Source organism: Pogona vitticeps, chromosome 6 (genome assembly GCF_051106095.1).
Source record: "Pogona vitticeps strain Pit_001003342236 chromosome 6, PviZW2.1, whole genome shotgun sequence".
NCBI lineage: Eukaryota > Metazoa > Chordata > Lepidosauria > Squamata > Agamidae > Pogona > Pogona vitticeps.
This window is the reverse complement of record NC_135788.1, coordinates 89,051,808-89,078,433: the sequence shown is the minus strand read 5'-3', so window position 1 is coordinate 89,078,433 and position 26,626 is coordinate 89,051,808. Positions and strand designations below refer to the sequence as shown.

Sequence of the window (26,626 nt, the reverse complement as noted above, 5' to 3'; positions counted from 1 at the left end):
ATCTAAATGATTTTTGCTGTTGTTAATTTTCAGATTGATATCATTATACCTACTAACAGGTGCACTACAGAATTTGTAGAGTAGGAGAACTCTAACGTCAAGGATTTCTATTTAACTCACACTTTAAGCATGGAAAAAAGTTACACACAAGACTACTGGGAGTCTGTGATACAATGTGAGCCTACAAACAACTACTCAAAAGTAACAATGTACAGTACTGAATTTCACATGAGCTGTTCCTGAGCAAATGAATACAGTATGAACCCCCCCAAGATTTCCTGGAAGCTAAAACTGCCAGGGACTGACTGCTAGAGAAGGATAAATATCCATATCCTCTGACAGACTAGTGTAAGAAAAATATCCAATCATATTATCATATAAAAACAGCAGATGACAGTAAACCAGAAGTAATGAACTAACTAAAATGTCTGGGTAAATAAAAAGGTTTGTAATATTTCAGAAACAACTGCAGTGTGAAAGAGAATCATACTTCCACCGGAAGAGCATTCCACAGCCTGGGTGCCAAAATCAGGAAGGCTTTGCTTTTATTGACATATGACATATCTATCATATGATTTGGTTCCAAAGATAATAAAGGAACATTTGACTTAAGTTCATACAATCTGCACTTAATTTGTAAACCTGGTGTACTGTTTACAAATACAGTAAGTTTTAAAGAGGTCAACCTCTCAGGTTAGTGTGTGTTTTTTTCTTTTTCATTTGCCTCTATTCATTCTTTTACACAGAAAATCTGGCTTCAACTATTAGCTAGTGCCTTTGAATTCATTTTCCAGAAATTATGAAACTGTGTGCTTAAATATATTTCATTTATTTCAGACTGTCTATGAAAAATAGTTTTTGAAAGGAATATTTAATATAAATAGTTTCAAAGTATTAAAACTAATAATAAATGTATCAGATTTTTTTTTAAAAAAGGGAGAATGTACAGAACACCAATATCCTTTTCCTTCAGTGAGAATTTTAAAGTTTGCCGTGTTTCTTTTTAATATGCACGGCTGTCAACAGAAATTTGCACCCTGCTGAGTCACTGAAGATAATGCATTGTTTGCACTCTAGAGACTATACCACACATCCAAAAATTTGGAGGGTACAGTATTATCGTATTGCTTCAAAATGAGAATTCAGTAATTCTACTTTGGCAGATGGAGGGTATCCAAAATCTTGACCTAAATGATGTATTTCATGCCTAAGGACTCTGCTGAACAATGCGTGTTGAGTAAGCTGACTAAAAGGAGGAGAGAGAAGCCACCTTATATCTCCAAGATGATGTCTCTACTAAGCTGGATTTCTTCGGCAGATCCCCACCTCTTCACTACTCCAGCAAGAGCCAAGCAAAAGGCATTTTGGAGGAGACAATACTAGCTATGTCAGGGATAAAAAGCTCTAAAGAGACAAAAACAGAACAATAGAGGGTTGTGCTGGGATGAGTTAACATGGTTTTAACCTCACTCTGTCCCTAACAGTAGCGACCTTTCTGCACTCTCTCCTCCACACAACTATCACCAGAACAGGGCACTTGTTTTGCATGCAAACACAACAGAACCCAAGAGAGGTCACTTACCTGCGGCTGTAGTTCTAAGTGGTCATCTATGTATTCACACTAATGAGCTATTCTGTGTCTGTGCAAACATCCTCAGAATCTTCCAGTACCTAAAAACCTGTTTTTAACATGTTAGCCCCCCCCCCAACACGTTGTGCATGCTCCTTCTCCCAACAGCTATCTCTCAGTTCCTATGTCCACCATTGGCTGGTGGGATGTCATTCCGGCACCTATGAAATTACTGCTCAACCAAACAACCCATCAAGTTTTGCTCTGTAGCCTATAATGTTTAACAGACATCATGGGCTGAGACCATGTGGCTGCTTTACAAACGTCTATCACCTGTACCCCTTTCAAGAACAGTAGAGGAAGCAAGTGCTCTAGCAAAAGGTTTCTGTAAATAATTGCACAAATGTTCTCTTGTCAATTGGTTAGACAAGGTGGTAACATTTACCAGCTACCTGGATATGAGAGATGGGCATGAACTGCTGGTTCAGTGTGTTTGGTTCCCAGCTGATCCGTGGTTTGGTGTCCTGCCCCCTCCAGTAGACACCCACTTGGAGGCAGTGCCCGGAGGAAATACCGTATTTTTCTGTGTATAAAATGACACTTTTTCCTAGAATAATTAGAGGAAAAATTGAGTGTGGTTTTATACACAGAAGGAAGCAGTCATGCGCGCGCTCGGGTGCCTCTTCCAGAGCTCCCGGCTTGTCCCCTCTAGTGGCCCCGAGGCGGCAGCAGCAGGAGGCGGAGGCGAAGGAGCATTCACATGTGCTCGGGCGCCTCTTGCTGCTGCCTTCCCCGCCTGCCCGATCACCACCTCCACTGGGACTGATGGGCTCAGCTCACGTTGCTGCCTTGTCCCCTTTGGTGGTGGAGGCAGGAGGAGGCAGAGGCAAACAAGCTCTCGCGTGCGCTCAGGCACCTCTTCCTGCTACCACCGCCGGATCACCTCCTCCCACGATCTCCTTAGGGCAGGGGACAAGGCAGTGACGTGAGCCCCGGCAGTCGCACTGGAGGAGGTAATCGGGCGGGCAGCGGAGACAGCCGCAGCAGGAGATGGAGGAGCAGTTGCCCATTAACTGCTTCTCTGCCTCCATCAACGGTCAAAATTAGGGGGGGCGTTTTGTATATTGGAGGGTCGTATATGCGGTAAAATACGGTAAACTGTGCCCAAATGCCAAACCAGTGGTGGTTTGTGCACATACATAAATGCCCTACTGTTTGCCTTGTTAACAGACAAATGATTTATTACTTTCATAGAAAGTTGTTGTCCTTGACCTGTAGAAATCAAAGGCTCTGCAGACATCTAATGTTTCTAATTCTATAGACGGAGACAGAAAAAAAATGTAGGAAGTACTAGAAGTTGGTTTGTCGAAAAAAGGATCAGGCCTAGGTTACTCTTTTAATAACCAATCCCAGGCAAACTGGTTTGTGAGACTGACAACTGTGGAGTTGGAGGACATGCCACCACAGATGACAATTGTTTTCCTTATTTAGTTTTGACTTTTGACAGTTTTGTCTATGGTTAGTCTTAAATGGGTCTTTTTCTCTTCTTTGATATTGATGGCATTGGTTTAGAAATGGATAGTGTCTGTTGATGTCTCGATGCCTATGGAACCAATTCTTCCTGTATGTTCAATGTCACATTGGTCTGGATAGATGCCCTGAATAACAACTCAGAGTCCTGCAGATTGTAACTAGGATTCTAGTTTCCTTTGAGATTGTGTCAACTGCCTCAAGTGACCTTTCCCAAAGGTATAGTTTAAACCTTGACCATCCATTCCTTATGGTGACCCTGGTGAACTCTTTACAAATTTGGCATGACTGTGTTCAATGTCACTTTCCTAAGCAGTAGTGGCACTTGGGGTGTCCCTCTGAGAGAGGCATTTTATTTTTTAAATGTTGCAACTATTTTCAGAAATTATGGTAGATCATGCTCTGGACAACTGCTGAGGTGCTGCTCCAGTGGTAGTCAAAATGGAACCGAAACTGTTGGGTGGAGGAGTATGCACTATGTGTGAGGGTGGGGCTAACAGCGTTTTAGGCTCTGAGGATTTTGAGGCTGTCTGGGCAGATGTCATTTGTCATTTCTGCGATTCTCACATCAGTGTGAATCGCACAAATGACAAAGAACATTTCAGCTTCAAAAGGCACTCATTGCTAAGACTTGTGTAGCTAATTTGCTGTAGCCAATCAAGTTTGGTTCAGAAAATGAACAATGGCCAAGATTCGACCCGTACTTATATATGGTTTAATGAATGAAAAAGGGAGTGGTGCATGCAATCCAAAAGTCTTAGGGCAGTTGAAAACAGAAACTAACACAATTTTGATGAACCAAAACTGTTCTTTTCACAACCCTTTTTCATTTTATTTTAATTGTGGGCAGGTCTGGGAAAGTGAAAGTCCACAATATCAGAAATAATGGGAAATCGTGGCTTCCTATTATACTGATGAGACTTGGATTTGTAATCCAAAAACCTCCGTTTAGGTCTAACCAGTTCAAAACTAACCACAGTGGAAGGTGCATGCCATGGCAAGTTCCTGAAGAGAGCAGTAGCCAGCTAAGGCCTCCCAAACTTTATTCAAGTCCTGCTGAAGGATGCTCAGTCCCACAGGGATGGCCAGAACAGCAAAACTGCAGCCACTGAGGTCTACAGTATCTCATCCCTGTGGTGAGCGCACAGAGAAGAGATGCTTTTCTATAAAATGAGCCCTACACTTGTTTACTAAGGGCTCTGAATGCCACAACAAGGGAAAAAATTCTGATCTCCTGATATCATGAATGATTGTTTCTGCTCCGAACAGATGCCACAGCCTGAATGAGGTCATTCTGCAAGGCCTGTGCTGATGTAGGCTGCATTCCCCACTTGCTACTTTTGAAGCTGGAGAAAGAATCTGGCTTGGCTAAAAATACAATCGAGCTCTCTGAATGGGTCTCTTTGTTAGGGAAGGAGCTGGTGTCCCTCTGTGGTGAACCCTGGGGGTGGGGAACAAAGCTATGATAAGGATCTAAAAAAGGATCCTCCTACTAAGCTTCTGGGCACAGTACAGCTGTGTTAGGGAAGACACTGAGGTGTGTACCTCTTGAATGTCACAAATTGCAAGGCTGGCATGAGTTAAGCAGTAATCCAAAGTGAAACTCAACCACTTCAGCAAGACAAATGTAGAAAAGCCAGTAGGTCATTTCAGGGGTGAAGGCCTGACAAGTGAATGCAAAATTTATAGAAATGTTACCCATCGTGCCAACTGTTCCCTCCACGCAGCTTGCAAATAGAATTTGTTTCTTTCCAACACAGATCAGAAAACACTAGATTTCACTGCAGCCATGAGGGCAAGGAACCTGGGCTTGTTTTTGGGTTTTCCTTCCATCGAAGGCTTTGAGTTAACCTTGCTTTATGGATTGTTTGTTTATTTGTTTAAATCAGGTTTCTAACTCCACCCCCCCCAACAGTTGTAGTGAATCTGGAAAATGCATCAGCAAAAAGCATATAGATATGGTAAATAAGGAAACAGATGGGTGCAGTGACCATTTCCACTGACACATTATTGTCATTTATTGATTTGATTTGTACCCCGCCCATCTGGTCTATAAGACCACTCTAGGCGGAGTCACAGTTAACAGTTCAGATTATTTGTAAGACTTGACTAAAGACTCCTAGTTAATGGCGAGTCTGAAGACCTCCAAGGAACATATACAGTACTCTTTCTTAGGGATCCAGATGACAGAACAAGCTCCTCAAAAGTCACGGACAACAGATATGGTAATTTCCAGTGGCCGGGAATAAATCACTACTTGCCCTTCACCATGAATAGTGGTGTGTTCCATGCTGTCAAGTCGGAACTGACTTATAGTGACCCTAATAGGGATTCCAAAGTAAGTGAGATATTTAAAGAGTGGTTTTACCAGTTCTATTCCTCCACTAAGTTGCCATGGCCAAGCAGGCTTTGAACCTTGTTCTCCAAAGTCCTAGTCTGTCACTCTATCTGCTACATACACCACACATGAATAGTAGAGCAGACTAAATCATATATGTATCCAAAGTATATTCCAGTGTGCTCTTGGGGCAATTTATAAAACTAACAGATTTCTGCAATTTACTCTGCAAAACAAGCTCAGGCCAGGGGCTAGGTAGGTACCTCAGATGTATGGTTTTATAACTAAGATCTACCCAAGATCTACCCGTGTCACTCGTGCGAGCCAGGAGGTGAGACTGAGGAGCCTAACGCCGAGGGAGGCCCGGAAGGAAAAGACTAGAAATCGGGCCTTCTCGGCGGTGGCTCCTCGTCTCTGGAACGACTTACCCCCTGAGATTCGCGCGGCTCCCTCGCTGGGTATTTTTAAGAAACAATTAAAAACTTGGATGTTTAGGCAGGCCTTCCCAACAGATAATTCCTGACGATTTTTCCCTACCCTATAGCTCTCCTATCTTGCTTAATAATTTTTTTTTTGTTATGTAATATGGTTATATGTATTTTATTGTTTTATTCTTATGTTGTTAACCGCCTAGAGTGGTCCTCACACGACCAGATAGGCGGGATATAAATAAAATAAATAAATAAATAAATAAATAAATAAATAAATACTGTATGTTCCATGTTTGATAAAAAGATCAATAATAGGTGATATGTTCCTGTGAATGGCAGCTTCTGCACTCCTACTAATCTTTCCCTACAATGTACAACCACAGAAGACTGGGTATGTTATAGGTCACACTTTCAGTTCAAGTAAGCCCAAGTTTCCTGTAATTCTGTAACAGAAGCACAAGACAGCTGCTCCAAAAAAACTGATGCAGGAAAGCTTCCTGGAGAGTAGAAGGCCTAAGGACTATTATACTTGACCATTTGACCAAACAAGTTAAAATCAACTCTGAAGCACTAGTTCACAGAATCAGTGAATCCACTCTGTTCCACGCCTGCAGATTAAGGGCCAATTTATGCAAACACAACTGCTTTTTTGTGATTGGTCATCTGGAGGGAAGCACCAGCCCTGTTTGCAAGTATGACAGCTCAGTCATGAAAGTTTGCCTAAATCACATCTCTGTAACTATAACAGATGGCAGTTTCTAATAATATGGCTGGACAGTGTCTGCAAAGCAACCAACATGAATTTGACACAACTACGGGAGGCAGTGGAAGATAGGAGGGCCTGGCGTGCCCTGGTCCATGGGGGCACGAAGAGTCGGACACGACTAAACGACGACAAATACATAGTATGGCCCTAACACTGCCAATTCATTTTGATTTTTCATCTCTTTACTTTTGATGCCTTGGCTCAGCAGTCTCTCCTATGCTTCACATCTACTATGGCAGTGGTACCCAACCTTGGGCCTCCAGATGTTCTTGGACTTCAGCTCCCAGAAATCCTGGTCAGCAGAGGTGGTGGTGGAGGCTTCTGGGAGCTGCAGTCCAAGAACATCTGGAGGCCTAAGGTTGGGGACCACTGTACTATGGGAACAAGGCTACCAGAGTGCTCCATGAGCTGGGCAGCACTCCATGTGGTAGTGGTGATAAAGTTTGAATTCTTGTAAGGAAGGAAGTTAAGTGTAGAGGATTGGATTTGTAGGAAAGGGTTGTCCAAAGAAAGTCTTTGTGTCTCCTTCAGTTGTGATCTGTATGAGGCAGGCCAAATGGGACACAAAGCAAGTTATTGCAGGATGTGGATAAGCATTTATCTATACACCAGTGCCCCCTAGTGCTCATCATGCAGAACTGGGACCCAACTGAGTATAGAAGAAGTACCTGTATAGAGAAGGCCAATACAATCACAGTTAATGTATTCTCCAAGGCTTTCAGGGCCGGGATCAGATGGTTGCTGCAGGTTTTTCATGCTGTTTGGCCGTGTTCTGGAGGTTTTTCTTCCTAACGTTTTGCCAGCCTCTCTGGCCGGCATCTTCAGAGGATGAAGAGTCCTCTAAAGATGCCGGCCACAGAGACTGACAAAACATTAGGAAGAAAAATCTCCAGAACATGGCCAAACAACCCAAAAAACCTACAACAATCAACAATCACAGTCATTTTACTTAATTGATTCTACAGATCTCATGTACTTAAATACTGTACTGCAGAAGTGCCGCTACTAAAGAGGGGAAAGCGAAGACTACAGCTTTGCCTGTAAGGACACTGTGACCAGATCAAAACTGCTCATCAAATGTCCCGGCCTGCAGCATACACTGCATTGCTTCACTAGGTATTCAGAAGGCTTTGATTTCATTTTCCTGGAAACCAGACGACTGCAAATACTCAGGCGCTATTACTGATTGTGGGGACAGAGTTCTCTTCTGGCAGAAGAAACTCCTCAAATAAGACACTCAAAATAAACATAACATTGGCTTTCCTCTATCAAGAACGCTTCAAAGCTGTTTGTTAATTAGCAGATGCCAATGAATAAATTAATACTGTACAACAGCTAGGGAAAAAATCACCCTATTTTATGTACCTAATGGTCATTTTAAATAAAGAGGCACTAAAATATCACAGACATATTGCTTTAGCATTCTGAAAAACACGAGACTGTAAAACATTGTTTCAAGAACATGTGAGGCTGCCTGACACCGAGTCAGACCACAGGGACTCTAGAATAACAAAGGGAGTGGGCCTACACGGTTTGGGTGGAGATTATTTCCTAGCCTTATCTGGAGGTCCTCAGTATTCCTTGGTGGTCTATCATCAAAGTACCCACAGGTTTAACTCTACTTAGCTGCCAAAATCAGGTGAGACTTTGAACACACAAAGTGGTATGATCCAATAAAGGTTACACAAGAAACAAATCTCAACAAATACGCTTTTCGATTTCCAAAATTTGGCACCATTAAAGATGACTGACAAACAAGTAAGAAGGCTGCTTTAGTTGGAATCCTCAGTTGCTTCTGCCTCTTAGGTTGTGCTTATCACATGTTTTCATTCATTCATTCATTCACACACACGGCTCATAAGGCTACTTTGAAGATAGGGAAGGGGCAAACATGCATTTCCTATAGCAGGTGAAATGCCTTTTGGAATGCCTAGATGGATTGGGACTGGCTTCATTAAGCAGAAGCCAAATGAGAGCCTGGAAGGAACTTTCTACAGGCACAGATGATTAATAACCCTGGAACAATTTGCTGTAAAACCTTATTTGAGTCACTTGCCAGAATCATCTGAAATTATCTGTCTTGGAACCACGAGGACATGAAAAAGCTTGATTATTCCTGTGCACTGGGTTACGTCTGTTAATTTCTGTGTGAAATTACTTGCCCTTCACCCAAACAATGGCATAGGAAGACAAAATCTTAGCAACCTATGCCAATCATTTCCCCTTAAGCCCAAATTTACATTTCCCTCCTAAACAGAGCTTGTTTTTTTTTCCTTAATGGAATACAACAAAATGTAGCAACATCCTGTCCATTACTACCTTTGCAAGAATCCACTGGATTTGTTGGTGAGCTATCAGAAATAAAATAAAGGCTGATCTGCGAATGTTTTAAGCTGAAGAAAAGAGTAAAAATGCTTTAAGAAAAGTAATTGTTAGATTATATTTGTCAACGCTTGCTGTTTCTCTGGTAGAACGATCCATTGGCAATAATACGAAGATACTAGTACTTTTCTGCAAATAGATTTCCCTAAGATATAGATGAAAGACATGGATAATTAAAAGAACCTGAAATCTGTCCGGTTATATAAGCAGTAGGCTGCAGCTATCTGTGGGTAGATTCTAATTTTCTTCTGTCATTGCTGAGACCTTCTATTTGTGTCACAGTGAGTTTCAGAAAGATGTGTCATTTTCACATACATGTCTCTAGACAACTCTTCCAGACTAAATGTACGATTATCCAATTTTTTTAAAAAAATCAATTTTAGCAATCAGAACTTTTTAGATAAATTCCCATTACTCAGCATGTGCAAAGTCACACATTCTCTCTTGAAATTCCCATACAAAAGCCAATAGTCATGCTTCTGACATTCACTGTAACACACACAATGTTTCCAGGAGTTTTAACCTTCAGGGAGTTGCCTTGAAACCCTAATGTAGTATACAGATTAAATTTACTCAGGTAAGAGTATCATTCTTCATTAGCTTTCTCTTCAGATATTTTATAATTCCTAAAAGCTCCAGAAGCATGGTCAATTATCAGGGATGATGAAAGCTGGAATTTCAAAAGATCTTGAAGCTAACAGATTTGGAGAAGGTTACTTAAGAAAGTGCTCTGCGACATATACAACCTCCCTTCATAGAGTCCCCAACAAATGGTAAAATGGACAAATTCTAAACTCTTTGTGCTTCATTTTCCTGACTGAAGAGATAAGCCTTCTTCACAAGATGTAGGGTTAAGAGAAGTACTTGCCACTATCTACTGCTCAAACCATCTGTGCTGAGATGGCAGGTCAACAACACATTCTACATCAAGGATATGGCAACTTTTTCAACCCAGATACCAAATTCTAATTTGGGAAAGGTCTCAAGGGTCACATTCAAGAAGTAGGTGAGTTCAACGCAGGATCCCCAGATGTTCTTGGACTTCAACTATCAAAAATCCTGTAACCAGCACAGCTAGTGGTAAAAGCGTCTAGGAGTTCTGGTCCCAAAACATCAGGGGACCCAAGGTTGTGAACCACTGGGTAAAGTGCAGAGGGAAAGCAAAATGGGCAGAGCCACAGACAACAGCAAAGTACAACTTAATTCTAGGCATGTTTATTCAGGACAAATCCTAAGTGCAAGTATCTTCCCAGGCTACAAAGAGCAGCTGAAGTCTAAGATTCCCAAGTTGTGAAGTGGAGCAAAAGTACGGTACTTTCCAGTATTACGTATCCTTTGATCTACAATCACTAATAGTGGATGCCATGTCTGACCCCAGTCAGAGGTTCCCCACCCCTGATCTACATGCCAGCTTACTTCCATTCTTTCTTCTTTGCACTTCAATAGATAAGTCATTTAAGGCTTTCCATAATATTGACTTCTTTCCTCAGAGTACAGTGGTGCCTTGCTAGACAGTTACCCTGCATGACAGTTTTTTCGCTAGACATTGACTTTTTGCGATTGCTATAGCGATTCGCAAAACAGTGATTCCTATGGGGGAATTTCGCTGGACAATGTTTGGTCCTTGCTTCGCAAACCAATTTTCGCTAGACAACGATTTTGACAGCTCCCTCCATGCTCGCAAAACGGGTGTTTTTGGGACCTAAGCTTCACAAGATAGCTATTTAAACAGCTGATTGGCGGTTCGCAAAGTGGCTTTCCTATGGCCAATCTTCGCTAGACAACGACGATTCTTCCCCATTGGAACACATTAAACAGGTTTCAATGCATTCCAATGGGGAAATGCTTTTCACTAGACAATGATTTCGCTAAACAGCGATTTCAGTGGAATGGATTATCATCGTCTGTATAAAAATCTGGATGGCAAAAGTGTAGCTTCCATATGGCAACTTCTATCATTCTTCACTATATGCTATCCTGTTGTAGGCCAACATTTGGAGGGTCACATGTTTTACACTCTTGGTTTAAAGCCAAGACTCTTGAACACAAAGGGAGCATGGACACAGACTGCAGCAAGAGCTAATGAACCAAGAAAACAAGTGATTGCTAGAATTTCTACCCAGATCCAGATGATAAGAATATTTAGAAAAGCACAGTGTGCCAGACTGTCCTCTGGTCTCAGCCCCAACTTGTTTAATCATGTCTATTAGGAACTACTGAGTCCAGCCTTCCTCAATCTGATGCCCTGGAAATGGTTCAGATCAACTTCCTTATTGCTTCCCCTTGGCCATGTTAGTTGAGGCTGATGCAAACTGTAGCCTAACACAGTGGTCCCCAACCTTGGGACTCCAGATGTTCTTGGATTTCAACTCCCAGAAACCTTCACCACCACCTCTGCTGGCCAGGATTTCTGGGAGTTGAAGTCCAAGAACATCTGGAGGCCCAAGGTTGGGGACCACTGGCCTAACACACTTGGTGGTCACCAAGTTGGGAAAAGCAAGCCTAGGGGCACTGGCACAGATGCATGATTTTTCTACTAAACTAGTGCTGGCGGGGGGGGGGTGATCTATTGCTGAAAACGTATCTTTTGGGGGACTTTAAAAACCTGATCCACTATTCTTATTATTAGTGGCATAGAATTCCAGGGATCATGAGAACCTAATACTGTATGCAATTCCTATTCATCAATTACACCATTAACAATTTGCACACAACATTTCTGGTATACAAACTTCATGAAATGTAACAAGTTTCAAGAAAGCTTTTCCACAAGTGGACAACTAAGGAACCCCTGAATGTTGCAGTTGATTTTTGAGTGTGTTCAGATATTTCATGGACACCAACAAGACCTATTTGACCTTTTTGCTTTGCAGGAACACAACATTTGCTCCAGCACATACTTGTACGAGCAGTCCTTTAGGGAATTTTGTTAGTTATTCTATCCTGTTTGCTGAAGAACGACAAACACTCAAAGCAATCAGAGAGTAGTCTATACCACAGTTTTAAAAACACTGCTGTGCTGTTTACAATCCCAAACTGTACTCTTCGCAGTACCTGGCAAAAACAATAGCTAGCATAATTTGAAAGGAAGGGAATGGCAGTACCTTTTTCCTCTTAGAAAGAGACACCTTTGGACCTTGGTCTCTCCAAGCAGACTGTCAACACATACTGTACTGACAAAACCATTGTTCCCAGGTATGTCTCGGTAGTGGCCAAATGGACAAGAGTTTGGTACACTTTGGATCAGAATAGAGTAAGATTTGCTCCCAACATCTCTACTTGCTACTCATTAATTCATGGGAGAACTAGATTTATCTTACATATAGGAAATTCACATTCTTATTGATTGATTGATTGTATTTATATCCCGCCCATTTAGTCAATTGACCACTCTGGGCGGCTAACACCACATAAAAATAAAACAATTTAAAATAAAACAACAATATACAACATCGGTAATAAATTGTTCAGGATGGAAAAAAAAAGAAGAGTAAATCAAATAGTGGCTGGAGGGAAGGCCTGCTTAAACAGCTAGGTTTTCAATTGGCTTTTGAAAATGCCCAGCGAAGGGGCCATGTGGATCTCAGGGGGGAGTTTATTTCAAAGGCGAGGAGCCACTGCCGAGAAGGCTCGGTTTCTTGTTTTTTCCTAATGGGCCTCCCTAGGCGTTAGGCTCCTCAACCTCACCTCCTGACTAGATCAAGTGATACGGGTAGATTTTGGTGGGAGTAGGCATTCCGCCAAATATCGAGGCCCTAAACCAAATCCTATCCAAACTACTAAACTCACTCCTCGTCTAACCTTATTCCCAGAGCTTCCTTGAGAATAAACCTCACTGTGATCAACCAATTAGAAAGGACATACAAGTGTCAGTAGTCACACAGTGACACAGAAGCACATATTAAACCACCTGGCTAAATTAGTCGCTTGCTCATCTCTTACAAATAGAAGTACCATACATACACATAAGGATCACAGTGCAGGTCAGACAAGAAATCTAAAGTAAGGTGTGCTACTCTGCGCAAGAGAAACTCTCCAGATAGCCAGAAGGCTCATTTGACTGCCACCACTCCCTGCTCATTTAGCCAACCACAGTCATTGCCCTTCCCTGCAACAACAATAAAAAAGCACGTAAGAAATTACTTTATTCTAAATCAAACTATTGGCCCACTTGGCTTAGTACATTCTACTTTCACCTGACAGCAACTATCCAGATATTGAACTGCAAATGTTCCTCTTTTTGTTATTTTTGTGTGTATAAAGCATGTATTCTATCACTATGATACGGTCACAGCCCTGGAACAAGCTGTATACAAAAAATAACTGAAGGGCAGAGTTTTCACCATATGCCTCCAGATTAATCACTGATTTTTCCATAGATTTCTTTAAACCTATAATTTTCTCCATAAGAAAGAAAAAATGACTGGCTGTGAAACAACAAAACCATAGACAAGGCATGTGCAGAGGCAAAAGGATAGAACCATGAAACCTGACTCCTAACTTCTAATTTATAAAACTACTTCAGAAATGTAATTGGTTGCTTCTAATCAATACCACACTTTCATCATTTTATTAACAAGATGGGATCAATCACTGTCTTAAGATATACAGTACTGTACTATATTAGAATCTCCACTCTGTTTCTTATTAAAAGGAACAAATGTTCCTTTTAATAAGAAATTCCTCAATGGAATTTATCCCTGTCCGCTATATTATTTGATAACAGCTCCCATTCCAACCTGAGAAATAAAGTGAATTAATTAAATGTTTTCAAATCTTTATGAGATTTGCTCTCCATATTTCAAGCTGGGGTTGCACAGGTCTTACAACTGGATATCAAAATACAACCTGTTTAAAAATCAGTTTGTGCATAAAAATTTTCAGGGTGGCTGGAAGTAAGTATTCTGTAAAACAGTTAGAACACTACCTCAGTGTATAGGATCCAATAAGGAACCCACCAGGTCAGGGTCAAACCATTCAAAAAATTGTAGCACAATCCTAAACATGACCAGAACTGAGGTATTAAGTGAGTCCCTTGAAATCTACTGTAAGTGCACAGTTGACATTAGCAGAAATCCTTACAGTGAACATGGGCTAGCTCTCGAATGTGAGTTCTAGTACATTTTCAGGTATAACTACTCCTGTTTCTCCTGACCATCCCTGTTACAAACTGCTAAGTAGCAGGATTCGTCCCATCCAGCATCTTAGTTCCACCTGGAAGCTTCAAGAAAGCCTATATGCAGATATAAAGGCAGAGATCTTTCCCTATCACTTCTTCCCCGCCCCAACACTTGCTATTTCAGATACACTACTCCTGCGCATGGGGGCTCCACTTAGTGATCCCACTCTGGATGAACTGTCTTCATCTTGAATTCTTTCATTCATGAATCTTTGGCGACGGTCCAACAAACGGCAATGCCATGCACCCAGCACTCCCTGTCTTCTAGCAACCCCCTCTATAACACAAGCCGCCCTTTTTTTTCTTTCTTCCCCCACCCGCGATGAAGCAGGCTCCACCTCCCTCTCTCCTCTTGCCCCCCACCCAGCAGCCCCTCTCTCTTCAATGGAGGAAAAGCGCCTTCCTTCCTTCCTCGGGACAATGAGGACGGAGGTGTCTCACCGGCGCGTCCCCGCGTCCTCCTCGTCGTCGTCGCTCAACATCGCCGGCGCCTCCGAATGCGAAGCCACCACTGGTGTTGCCGCCGCAGGCGCCATAATCACGTCGCAATCTCCGCCCGCCGCCGCCATCTTGCTTCCTTGTTGCTGCAATCAACGGCCGGCGAGCCGGGAACAGAGAGCGAGAAAAAGAGAGAAGGAGAGAAAGTTCATCCGTTCACATCCGGAAAGAGAGTCTGTTGAGGTAGAGAGGCCACTTCCGGTTGGGCTGACTAACGAGCGTACGGCTCGAAGTCCGCCAAGAGGGGGAACTAATTGGTTCCGTGGCTTCGCGGAGGAGCGTAGAAGTCAGACGTCAGTTGCTTCGACAGTAATTTGTAGTGAAAGGACTACTGGCGTTTGCTGAGTGGTCTTTTTTCGTATTCATACTTTCGCTAAACTTTGGTGCCTAGAGACAATAAAACCTATTGAACTCATCTTGTGATTGTCAATAATTGTGGAGGGTAGTTATGTGCATTGTAAAAAAAAAACCCAAAGAATAAATATGTTGATGTTAGCTACATCAACATGTGACCAGACATGTGCCAGCATCTTATCAGGTATCCTCAGGTAGCTGTGGGAAGTAATACACTTAAAAGTGACTGCCTATAGGATTCCGTGCCAGTGTCTGGGTACAGGAGTAACTGATCCAAAGTCACCGGAGTTTTCTAGAATTTGGAAGGGATATACTGTAAGGGCTTTTCTTCCCAAAGATAGTCACCCAAAATCTGATAAATGTTGTGGAGGTGTTCAGGTTTAGTTAAAATATTTGGAAAATGATTTTGTGTCTTCTAAATATAGAAAGAATGATATTTTCTCCTGCAAAAATTAAAGAAATCCCTCAAAAACTAAAGTCGCCTTTCACTTTGAAGGAAATTGGCAAGGTTAACTTGATGTATAACTTTCATAGGAAGAAGCTTGGTGATCCTATACACTGGTACTCAAAAGTCTATAGTGTCACAATACAATGGTAGTCCCAGAATGGTTTCATTCTAAATGGTTAAAAAACAGACACAAAGCAAAATAAAAGTAAAAAAACCTTGTGGCACTTTAAAGACAAACTGCTATATTTTAATGTTAGCTGTCATGGAATGTTACCCACTTCTTCAGATATCCATTCTAAGCGGATATCTTTTGCACCAGACATTGGCTGATGAACTTGGGAGTTTTCCTTAAAGAACAATGTACATGCTTCTACTAGAAAACCAAATAAATCCCACAAGCCTGATGTCTGCTAAACCCTTCTCTGCTCAGTTATGAAAGTGAATGGTTGTTAACAGACCTATTCTTCTTGCATGGCATCTTCTTGCATGGCCATTGTGTCTCGTGATAGTGGCTTGCATAATTTAATTTTGACATGTGGTTATGACCACACGTCAACCAATAACCAATCTCCCTTCTCTAATGTTTCATGTATGTCCTTTGCACAGTGCAGAACATACAGTTGTTGCGGCACTTCTTATTTAAATATACTGTTTCCTGAAGTGCAGCTTTTGGAGTCTCCTTGTCCAGAATGCAACCCTAGGTGGAGCTGTCAGCCGCATTCTCCCATTGCTGCCTCTCCTCCTAGGCATGCTAACTTGTCGACCTCTCAGTTCCTCTCCCAGATAGGACTGGACCCAGGCTGAAAGCAAAGACAGCAGGAGACAAGGGGCTTCAGAAGGTAAGTTTGCACCTTTACCCATGCAGGGGTATCAAGACAGTCGGCACTGGCTGTGCTTTTTCAAGCAGATCTCTTGGCCAACAGTTTTCAGGTTTAGATTGGATTTGCATGGTCACATTCCAAATAAGTGACATAAAACATGGGGTGCCATGAAATGTACACTCTACAGAGCAGCAGCCATTCCTAGCTCTTTACTAAGTGTGCCTCTGTAAGAAAGGAAGTGCTTTGTACCTTAAAGACTAACAAATATATAGACAGTCAGCTTTCATGCTCTTGAGCTCTTTTTGCTAGATGTGTGGGGAAATCACAAGTGGTAGATAAGACAAATACAGGTGGATACAGAGACAGAGAAAAGTGAATACCGAGGCTAAAGTATTATGAAATGTAACAAATAGGCGGTACCTGTGTGTGAGGGTTTGAGTCCTGGCTCCTCTTTCTCTTCGAATAAATTGGCAGACTTCCTTGGTTTGGAAATAGGAGTCACATTTATTGGATTATTTAACAAACAGCCGATATCTACAAACGTATTCCAACCGTTGTCTCCCTCTAACAACGGGTTAGGAGGGGGCTTCCAGTCTTCAACTTTGAATGGATTAGTCTCCTGGGTATTCCAGGGACCCGGCCAGTCCAGGCTACAGTCTGCGTTTAATAATCGTCCCTTCTCCCTCTCCAATAGGGGTACTGTGTCTTCGTCCCAGTCATCCGTCCAGATTGGGTCCCGGGAGGAGGCATTCTCTGGCCAAAGTCTCCCGAAGGACCTCTCTGCTGCTGCTGCTACATCATCAGCCATTCCAATCTTCCTCTGCTTTCCCTCTCAACCATCTCTTTTACTTCCCTCAACCTCTTCCTCCACTCCTTCATCTCACGCTACCCCCAATAAGAGGGTTTAGGTGTAAGCTCACTTCTTCTCCAGGCATCTGCCTCTTTTCTTGGGACCCTCAGCTTCTCCACCTTCCCAGTCTATGGGTCTTCTAGCCATATCCACTCCCAACGATGAGGCAAGCTGTCCTTCCCCCTCTTTATATCCCTGAGTCCTGCCTCTACTTCTACCCCGGAGTTGTTGTTTTTTCCCCACCAAAATATGCCCGCCTTCTCCAACGGACATTCCTCTCAATTCCTCCTCCACACTCCCCGGGCTTTGCTCAGGTGGTCTAATCTTCCTGGGAGGGGGAATGGGTGGTGTTTGCACCTCCTCGTCGGCAGAGAGCAGGAGGGACGGCACTCCCGTGAGAGGGGCCTTGCTCTCACCGACAGCCTCACACCGTGCCATGTGACCCTTCCATGGAATATTTCTTTGCAAGAACACAAATATGTGCAAGATAAAATAATAACCATTTCACAAAAGTAGTGATGGACAATCATTACTATCCTATTCACTGTGCTACACTTACAGTGGACAAGGAATGTATGGTTCCGATTTAATCTGAATAGGAAAAAAAAAAAGTGTCCTGTTTGGGTCCATTACTGTGCAACAAAGAATCTGAGCCTGAAAGTAAAATGTGGCAGGTACGCTAAATTTGAATTGTATATATTTTTCCAGAGACATTTTTCTCAGATTCCAAATGCCACCCTCTCCCTTATCTCTCCTCACCAGACTGCTCAAAACGCTCACCAGCACTCGCCTCTCGAATCAGAACCACTCTTACCAACATTCTATGCTCCTCATTCACTCCTCCCATCACATACTTACCCAACCCTATAAACAATACAGGTAAACATAACTGGGCACCACAGTGATGACATCATGAAATAAGAGAAGTGTCTGTCCATATTACTGGCAAAAAGAGGTGGTAGTCTCATACTTCATTTTTTTTGGACAGAGCAAGCCCACTGTGAGGTGTTGAGAGGTCCAGTGTTGGAATCCCTAAAGAACCCAGCATCTTGTAAATCTCCCTCGTGCCAGCTGTGCAGAAATGAGGGGGATAAGCATTCCTTTTTCCTTTCCTGATCTCGAAGAGAATTGCTGCTTCTGACTCAGTAGGAGAGAGGAGCTGAAGTAGGCCTGCAACCTGTTCCAAGTCATGGCTGGAGATCTGGGGATCCTGCAGTTCCACAGGCTGCCATGGTGCAACACCTCTCCCCAGCGACATGTCTTTTTCCCTCCATTTCCCAGTGTTGAAGAAAAAAAAACTGTCTTGAAGGCTTTCATGGTGACTCAGGGGTGGTTTCCTAGCTTGGATCTCCTTTTCCAAGAATAATCCCTCTCTCTTGTCTTAGAAGGGGGACATCCAAGTTTTTTTTCCTGGCCCATAAGATACTTTCTGAGGACAATAAGATTAGCAGTACTGTAGAGCTGTCCATTTTAAAGAAGTATTCGACATGTGTACCAACCCCCCCGCCAAGTGTTCTTACACTTGTTATTCCCAAAAGAGAGAAAATATCTGGTTTAAGGCAAAAATTTAAGGTTGAAGTTATATCTGTAAAAGTAAGGATCTTTACACTACAGATCAGCCTCTTACCACAACCGTTTCTTAAAATGTAAGTTCCATGCTGGATAAACACAAGACATGAGCCCCACTCTTTGAGCCCCGGAAGAGGAGAAAAAACTCATCTAGGTTGATGCCTATTGAACACAAGACTTCCTTCCTTTAGAGACTGACCAGCTGGACCAGGATAGTGAAGATGAATGGTGGATAGGACTGTAACACAAACCTGCTGTTTTGAGATGTTACTATCAAAGCCCATGTTTCATTTCAGCTTTTCCACATCTATAGTGATAAGCTGTATGGGAAGTGGGATAGCTAGTCGGATTGCATTGTTATAAACTCTACAAAAGGTGCAGGCAAAATGTGGTCTCCCAGCACCCCTGGGGAGTCCTAGAATCCTTCACCCTCCCCCCTATTATAAAACTTTATTGGTAAAAAAACAAGTTTGGCTTGAAATTTTCTCTTTTGTCCTCTAGGGGAAGATTTTGCCATTTTTTAAAAGATCTCCAACATCCCCAAACCGATTTTTAATCTATCTATCTATCTATCTATCGCACTGGAGTGCGCAAGGCAGCTTTTTCAGTTAAAACCATGCATACAGAATTTTAACGAAAAAAGCCCCCCTTGCACACAACTGTGCCAAAAAATATATTTGCCCAAATCTAAATATGCTGTTTTGGATTCTCTTAGGTTAATTTAAGGGTTATCTAACCAAGAATATATAAGCGGTTACAGGAGCCATTAGGGCCAATTGATGGACATATGCTACTCCCAGGTCTTTGGAGGTTGCCTTCTCCTGCTTTCAATATCACTTTTCCAAGCTCTGATTTGGGAGTATACATTGTCTAATGCCTTCTTGCTCATGCCCTTTCCTCCAATGTATTGGTACCTTCTTGGGATTCAGGAAGTTTGATCACTCTCTTGATGCTTCTTCTTAAAAATGTCCAAAGATGGCCTTAAGCACATGTACATTCTCTCAGCCACCTGTTTCCACTGCTCACCTTTGATTTATAGTTTCCTGCATTTATCCTCTTCCCCCACCAGACAATGGGGAAGAGCTGCAAAGTGGTAGTCTGTGGACAGGCATCCGTTGGGAAGACCTCCATCCTGGAACAGCTTCTCTATGGAAATCATGTGGTCGGTGAGTGTTGGCTTCAAAGCTTACAAGGAAACATGTATTCTCATAACTTTAGCAGAGTAAGGAGATATTGGTTAGCAGAGATACTATGAGACTATAATTCTGAGAGAGTAAAACATCAACTTAGTCTATTTACATATATACATAGAGAATAGACATTCATCTGGCTGCATAACATGACATGAAGCAACACGCAGCATAGGAAAAGTGATTTGGCTTACAGCAGATAAAGACGTTCATTTTACACATTACTTATGTACAGTTCTGTGACCAATCAGAAAATACATTACTTCATTTTCTGTTACACAAAGTTTCATCATGTACACAGATGTAAAGTATTTAGTTTGAAACCTTGATCCACACCTGAATACAATCAGTACAATGACTCAGGTAAAAGCAGCCATTTTACATTTAACTATACAACATTTACGTTTAATATATATTCACATCAAAATCTCAACACGGAGTGTGTGGGGGAGCATGTTTGATGTAACTATTTTTCTTGTTTGTGTTATATTGTTATTAAAATAATGTAAAACATGTGGAGTGAAACAGCAACGAAGTACAGCACTGGTGTAAATTTTAGGAATCTTTAGCATCACTTAATTAATTACTGTATCATTTACTTAGTAACATGTAATGGTTAGCAATTATTTTAAACATAAATATGTATTTTTAGCAGTTGTACCTTGAGTCCCTGTATTGGAAAAATGACAGGATATAAATAAAGTAAATATAAAAATTAAGTAAGTAAATTTTCCGCTGGCTTGAAACTGTTCTACAAGGAATGTATACAAACAACTCCTAAAATATGTTCAGAACAGGTGTACTTGGCAGTAAGGAATGGGAGGAAAAACAGGTCTGCCTCTCATTTGATATCATAACACATTTAAGTTCAGAAAGGGTGTGTCCTCAGTAGGACTTCAGCTACCCTGGGAACTAGGAAAAAAACCAAAGAAGAGAATCACTTCAAGGCACAGTTAGCAAAATATACTGTGCTTACTGTGTTTATGAAGAGGTAGGAAATCCTTCTATCAAAAGAGAGCAATGTTAGCATTTGTGTGAATGATTGCCTTCTCCCTTGTCTTTATGCAGGTTCGGAGATGATTGAAACTCAGGAAGACATTTACGTGGGCTCCATTGAGACAGACCGGGGGGTGCGGGAGCAGGTTCGCTTCTATGATACTCGAGGTTTGAGGGATGGACTGGAGCTGCCCAAACATTGCTTTTCCTGCACTGATGGATATGTGCTGGTTTACAGTATTGATAGCAAGGAATCCTTCAAGAGGGCAGAGATTCTCAAGAAGGAAATAGACAAGAGCAAGGATAAGAAGGAGGTATGTGAACTACTGGGTTTCTTTCTTGACGTGCTTTCCAAATTAAGCCAGTTGCAGGATAAATCATGCAGAAATGCCAGAGAGGTGTGTTTATGTGTGTGTGTGCGTGCATGCATGCATGAGTGAGTGTATGGGTGTGTGTGTACACAAACACATGCTTTAGAGGGTTTGAGGAAGTACTGGAAACCGTAGTCTCAGTGTTTGCCAGGACCAGCCCTACCGTTAGGTAGAATGAGGTAACTGCTGTGGCCAGCAATGGCTTGGTTCTGGAGTGGAAGACAGAGCTTTATAAAACATGCAATCTGCCTTGCATCTTAAAAGCTATTTTGTTGTCTCAAATGCAGCATAATGCCCTATTGCCAGTGCTGAAGTAAGAGTCAACTGCCAGTTGAGTCAACTTCTATATGTGGAATGGGGACAAGGGGCATCGTCCTGTTTTCCATCTGAAGTAGCAGAATGTCTTTGGTCAGTCCAGGATGTGGCTAGAGTTACACCAGAGCCCATAATCTTGGGCAGCTGCTGAGCACTGCATCACTGGACCATAAAACTAGCAGAATGGGAGGAAAAAGTCCCATGAAGAAAACTAGAAACATCATTTAAACTACTTCACCCTTTAACAAAGTCAAAAGAAATGACATATAAATACATGTGAAAAGAGACAGCATTTTTGTTAAATAAAAAGCAGAGCCTACACTTACAACTGTTAAGAAACCCCTGAGGTAAAGAAACATAGATTCTTCCTCCCAGTCCTAACTGGAAAAAAAAACCTTTGTCTCATAATAGTTCATTTTGATATTTTAGCAGTGAAGTCTTTTTATATTGTAAAAGTTGCCATCAAATGACTTGAGTGAACATGAGGCCTGAAGAATAATTCAGTTTGAAAGGCCTGCCTCTTTATCTTGGTTCCTGTCTGTTACAGCTCCTTTCAAAATACCACAGTTGGAAATACGAACACACATTTGCTTGTCTGAAATATTTTTATCCTGTCTTTCAATCACATCATTACTAAGGAAGCTCGTAAGTGACAGGATGTAATGGTCACAATGCCTCCTTTTTAAAGTGTATGATAAAAAAAAATCCCAGTATGATGGCTATCTCGGAGCACCAGCCCTGAGAGTAATCTATCCAAGGTTTTGTTCTGGATCATTCCTTAGATCCACTGGGCTTGGGGCTCAGGGGAGGTCAGTCTGAGACTCTGTGCAGTCCTCACCTACTTTGCATGCAGTGGTGAAAAGTGGGTGGAGCCTAGCATGCCTGCCCACTTTCCCCCACTGCTCACGTGGTCACCTCTTGACTGAGCTGTGGAGAAAAGATTGCTGACCTCAGACACAGTCAGCACTCTAAAGATTTCCATTAGGATTGTGAGGAGTTTCAAGCCTCTCTGCAGCAATCTTGATCACCCATTTGCTGGAGGCATTGGTTTGTCCTTTGCTTCAGGCCGTTAAATGGCTTGAGGCAGCCGTATTCCATTGTGAACAATATCTGTTATTTGTGGTAACAAGTTCCCCTTCCCCCCCCTCCTCTCCTGAATCTCAACAGGTCACCATTGTCGTCTTAGGCAACAAGAGTGACTTGCAGGATCAGCGGCGTGTGGACCACGAGGCAGCCCAGCACTGGGCCAAAGCAGAGAAAGTGAAGCTGTGGGAAGTCTCCGTTGCTGACCGCCGGACTCTCATCGAGCCCTTTGTCTACCTAGCCAGCAAGATGACGCAGCCGCAGAGCAAATCTGCCTTCCCGCTCAGCCGCAAGAATAAAAGCAGTGGCTCAGTGGATGGGTGAAACTTACAGGCGCGTGCCTGCCCTCTTTGCCCCAAAATGCATGCATGCCAGGCTGGCCTTACTATAAAGCAGAAACTCTCAGCCTCAGATTCCAGATGAGGCACCATTTCCATTCTTTCAGTCTTTCTCTCCTTCTCTAACTATTATTGCTTCCCTGGAGCAGTTACTGTCAATTGGACATATGTGCTCTGTTCATAGTGGAACGCAGTTGGCCCAAGACAGTTGCCTAAGAGAATGCCCTAAGTCTCCCAGGGCAATGAAAAGTCTATCTTGATTTTCACTGAAAATGGAAAAAATGCTTAACCATACACTCATGAGTTCAGAGCTAAGGTATTCTGAGGTTAAAAAAAAAAAAAACTCCTTTTCTGAACCACCCATTCATTCTGACTTTCCAAGCAGCCTGCACTTTAAGCTTGGAAACCTATATTATAGATACTACAACTTGTCCTCAATTTGGTTCCTGAAAACGAAAATGGTGGGTAGGAGAGCCTTCCCTGAGGACTCAGTTTGTTGATGGTCTCACTGCAGTTACCTTCCTACTGCAAGGGAAAGGGAAGAGATGTAGGTTCCTCGTGGTCTGAGTATGGGTGGCACCTCACCCAAGAATTTCCATATAATAACTCCCATCCCCTTACTTCCTTGGTTATTTCTAGGGAAAAATACCTTTGGATAAAATGTAGCTGGGGCACCATTGGGAAGGCAGGAATGGAATACTTCATTCCATGTGGGAACATACCTGGCTACAGTAACCTGTAACACTCCCCAGTAAGGGCATACACAGCCATGGCAGATTCATGTGCCAGGTTTTTAACTAGCAGAAGCCAGATTTAGAATACTTTCAGGAGTTTACTGTATAAGCTTCTTAAGAAGTGAAGAGTGCATTGTGGATGGGAGAGAAACAAGCCACAGGAAGTTCAGAGACAACTGAGCTGTGGGGAGATGTGTAATTCCAAAAATAGAGATTAAATTTTGGAGCAGGCGATCGTGCATTTAAAATTCCCCAGGTCATCTGATGGGTTTGATTTAGATTGTTTGAGGAATAGCTTTTCCTGACAAGGTGACTTTGCTTCTCAGGTCTGGATAATGCATGTTAACAAACTGTCTGGAGCAGCTTCTCAGCTGAGTGATCTCAATCTAAAACTGCATTACTTATGCATACCTACCTGGGAGTAAACTCCACTGTGGGACAAACTTTCTGATAAAATATCTGTAAGCTTCTGCTTAATAAGCTCTGAAGTCTGTCAAAAACTTATAAACCACTGAAGTGCAGATTGACCCTCATGCATTATGTTAAAAAAAAGCTTGCGCTGTGTAAGTTATGGGGTGTTTCCTGACCCCAGTGAGAATCCCAGTGTATTGTGTATAAAATTGTTGCATGTTCAAAGGTATGAATGTATGTACAGAATAAAGCCTGCTCTGCCTAAACATCCAGAGTCAGAAAAATGCACGGTGGGATAAAAGTGAAATAATATCAGATAAAACAAAACAAAATGCATGTTTCTTTATTGTGGAGTATTTCTTAACCCAAGTGAATTCCAGTGTGCCTTCAAAGGGTGAAATTACAGTTTCTCTCAAATGAGGCTAGTCTGCTGACAACTAGAAAATGACATTTGTGCTTTGCTGCATTCTGGCTCATCAAAAATGAACATGGGATTTTTTAAAAATTCATAACAGGCTACAGAAACGATTCCCCCAATAGCAAAAATGTTTGAATATTTTTTAAAAGTTTTGTTTTGTAGAAAACTCCTTTACACTGCAACTAGATGAAATCTGGAGACATTTTTACTACTATGCAGGTGACAATGTCATAGAATGCCTATCTTGCAGGTTTATATGGAGTCGTCCTCCACAGTATGCAACCCTTGGTGGGCTAAAATCTCATGCCCTAGACAAAGAGAGTCAAAAATGGATTTTGAACACTTCAGTGACTGTTTCTCTGGTACCATCATTGCACTGAATGCTGGGTAATACATAGAAGGTGCACAGTATAATTAAAAAAATTAAAAGCTGGGCATTTAGCCTCTATACATAAATTAAAATACATGTTAGTGTTTCTAATATCAGTGTGGAAATAATTTTTTGCTTCTAGGATTTTTCTCCTCCCTCTACTATTTCTTTTTGAATTTAACACTAGAGATGGACTGCTAGGACCAAAGAGACATTTAAACTGAAAGGAAAACTGTTCAAAACATTGCCACTTCTGTCTGTGGTGTCAAGATGTACTGAAGAGGAATTTCGCGGTAAGAACACATTCTTGAATTCTAAGTCCACTAGCTTATGGAGAGCCACAATGATTGGGGGGGGGGGAAGCACACGAAGCATCCTGATTTGATGAGTTACTTACAAAGCTGTTCTCCTGAAAGCAGCTAGCTTATCAAGGTGATAATAGCATGCTGACCTGGTAAGAGAATACATTCCTTCTATTTGTCATGTCCTGAGGGTGGCCTACTTTGGGCATGTCATGAGAAGACCGGATTCTCTGGAAAAGGCAATGATGCTGGGAAAGGTGGAAGGCAGAAGGAAAAGAGGAAGACCAAATATGTGATGGACTGACTCCCTAAAAGAAGCCAGAGGCTTGCATTTACAAGAGCTGAGCAGATCAGATGAGGACAGGACATTTTGGAGATCACTCTTCCATAGGGTTGCCAGGAGTTGCAGGACATTGGTGGCATATAATTTGTCATGTAGCTTCCCCACCTCCAGGTTGTTGGCTATTGTTCTCCTTTCCTACCTGCCACGTTCTTGAGACTCGCAGAAGGAATATAAAGCTCCAGTACCAACCTTCTGGCTTTGTTCCCACCTAAATGAGGAAGGTGTGCTACACGCCCCATTACCCTTGGCAATGCCCAGTACTGGCTGGGAACCTACAGATCAGGAGGGTGGATGCTGTCTTTCATTGGCATTGATAATCTACGGCATATTTTAAAACTAGGTAATTAATCTATTTTTTTTTTAAATCACAAAAGTGGTTGGGATTCTTTTCTGGCATCATTGAACTGATTTTGGAGTTCTCTGGAAAGAACATCATAATGTTGAAAAATGGAGGAAATAAAAAAAATAGTAATATGTGTGTATATATGGATTTATTTTCATGCTTCTAAAATCCTCATGTTCACACAATTTTTGCAACTTCCACACCTTTATAACAGGAGGTGCTGTACTTTGAGCTGTCCATTCAGTTACATAACCTGACCTCAGCCCTTGGCACATATGTCAACCTAGATGCTTAGCAACTCACTTCCACAGCATATGGTGACGGCTGCCGACTTGTCTTTGGATGGGGATTAAACAGATTTATGAAGGGAACTTTTTTGGTGGCTACATTGATACCATGATATACTCCCTCCAGGATTACAGACAGCATGCCTCTGGATAACAGGTGCTGGGTGCAACAATGAAAGAAACGATGGCACTCAAGTCCTGTTAGAGTCAAAGGCTGCTGGTTGGCCCTTTGGTCCAATGTGGTACACAGCTCTTCTGTTTTAATATCTGTGATTCTTGGGCAGTGGGAAAGAGCTGGTCTGTGTAAGTTGCTTTATCTTTAATTTTTGCCTTATCTCAGGATTCCTGTTCCGAACTCAACAAAGGGTAGTTAATTAGTGGAATGAGGA

General features: G+C 42.1%; 2 protein-coding genes across 4 annotated transcripts in view; one reads left to right on the top strand and one right to left on the bottom strand.

Moving 5' to 3' along the window:
- DNAJC7 (DnaJ heat shock protein family (Hsp40) member C7) overlaps window positions 1–14,855 on the bottom strand; it is a 45,026-nt gene extending 30,171 nt beyond the window's left edge. Inside the window, exon 1 of the mRNA XM_020811701.3 lies at window positions 14,638–14,855. Within this exon, the coding sequence (XP_020667360.3) occupies window positions 14,638–14,765 (128 nt within the window). The 5' untranslated portion in view covers window positions 14,766–14,855. The remainder of the gene's footprint in view (window positions 1–14,637) is intronic.
- Window positions 14,856–16,242: 1,387 nt separating this feature from the next.
- NKIRAS2 (NFKB inhibitor interacting Ras like 2) lies at window positions 16,243–24,506 on the top strand. Of its 3 annotated transcripts, none has more exons than XM_020811705.3 (4): window positions 16,243–16,335; window positions 19,806–19,902; window positions 20,995–21,236; window positions 22,776–24,506. In XM_020811705.3, the coding sequence occupies exons 2-4, from the start codon at window positions 19,809–19,811 to the stop codon at window positions 23,013–23,015; spliced, it is 576 nt and encodes a 191-aa protein (XP_020667364.1). In that variant the 5' UTR covers window positions 16,243–16,335; window positions 19,806–19,808; the 3' UTR covers window positions 23,016–24,506. The 3 variants fall into 3 exon arrangements, with proteins under 3 accessions (XP_020667364.1, XP_020667366.1, XP_020667365.1); XM_020811706.3 differs by having other exon boundaries at window positions 16,253–16,335; window positions 19,776–19,902; XM_020811707.3 differs by lacking the exon at window positions 19,806–19,902.
- Window positions 24,507–26,626: the final 2,120 nt, after the last annotated feature.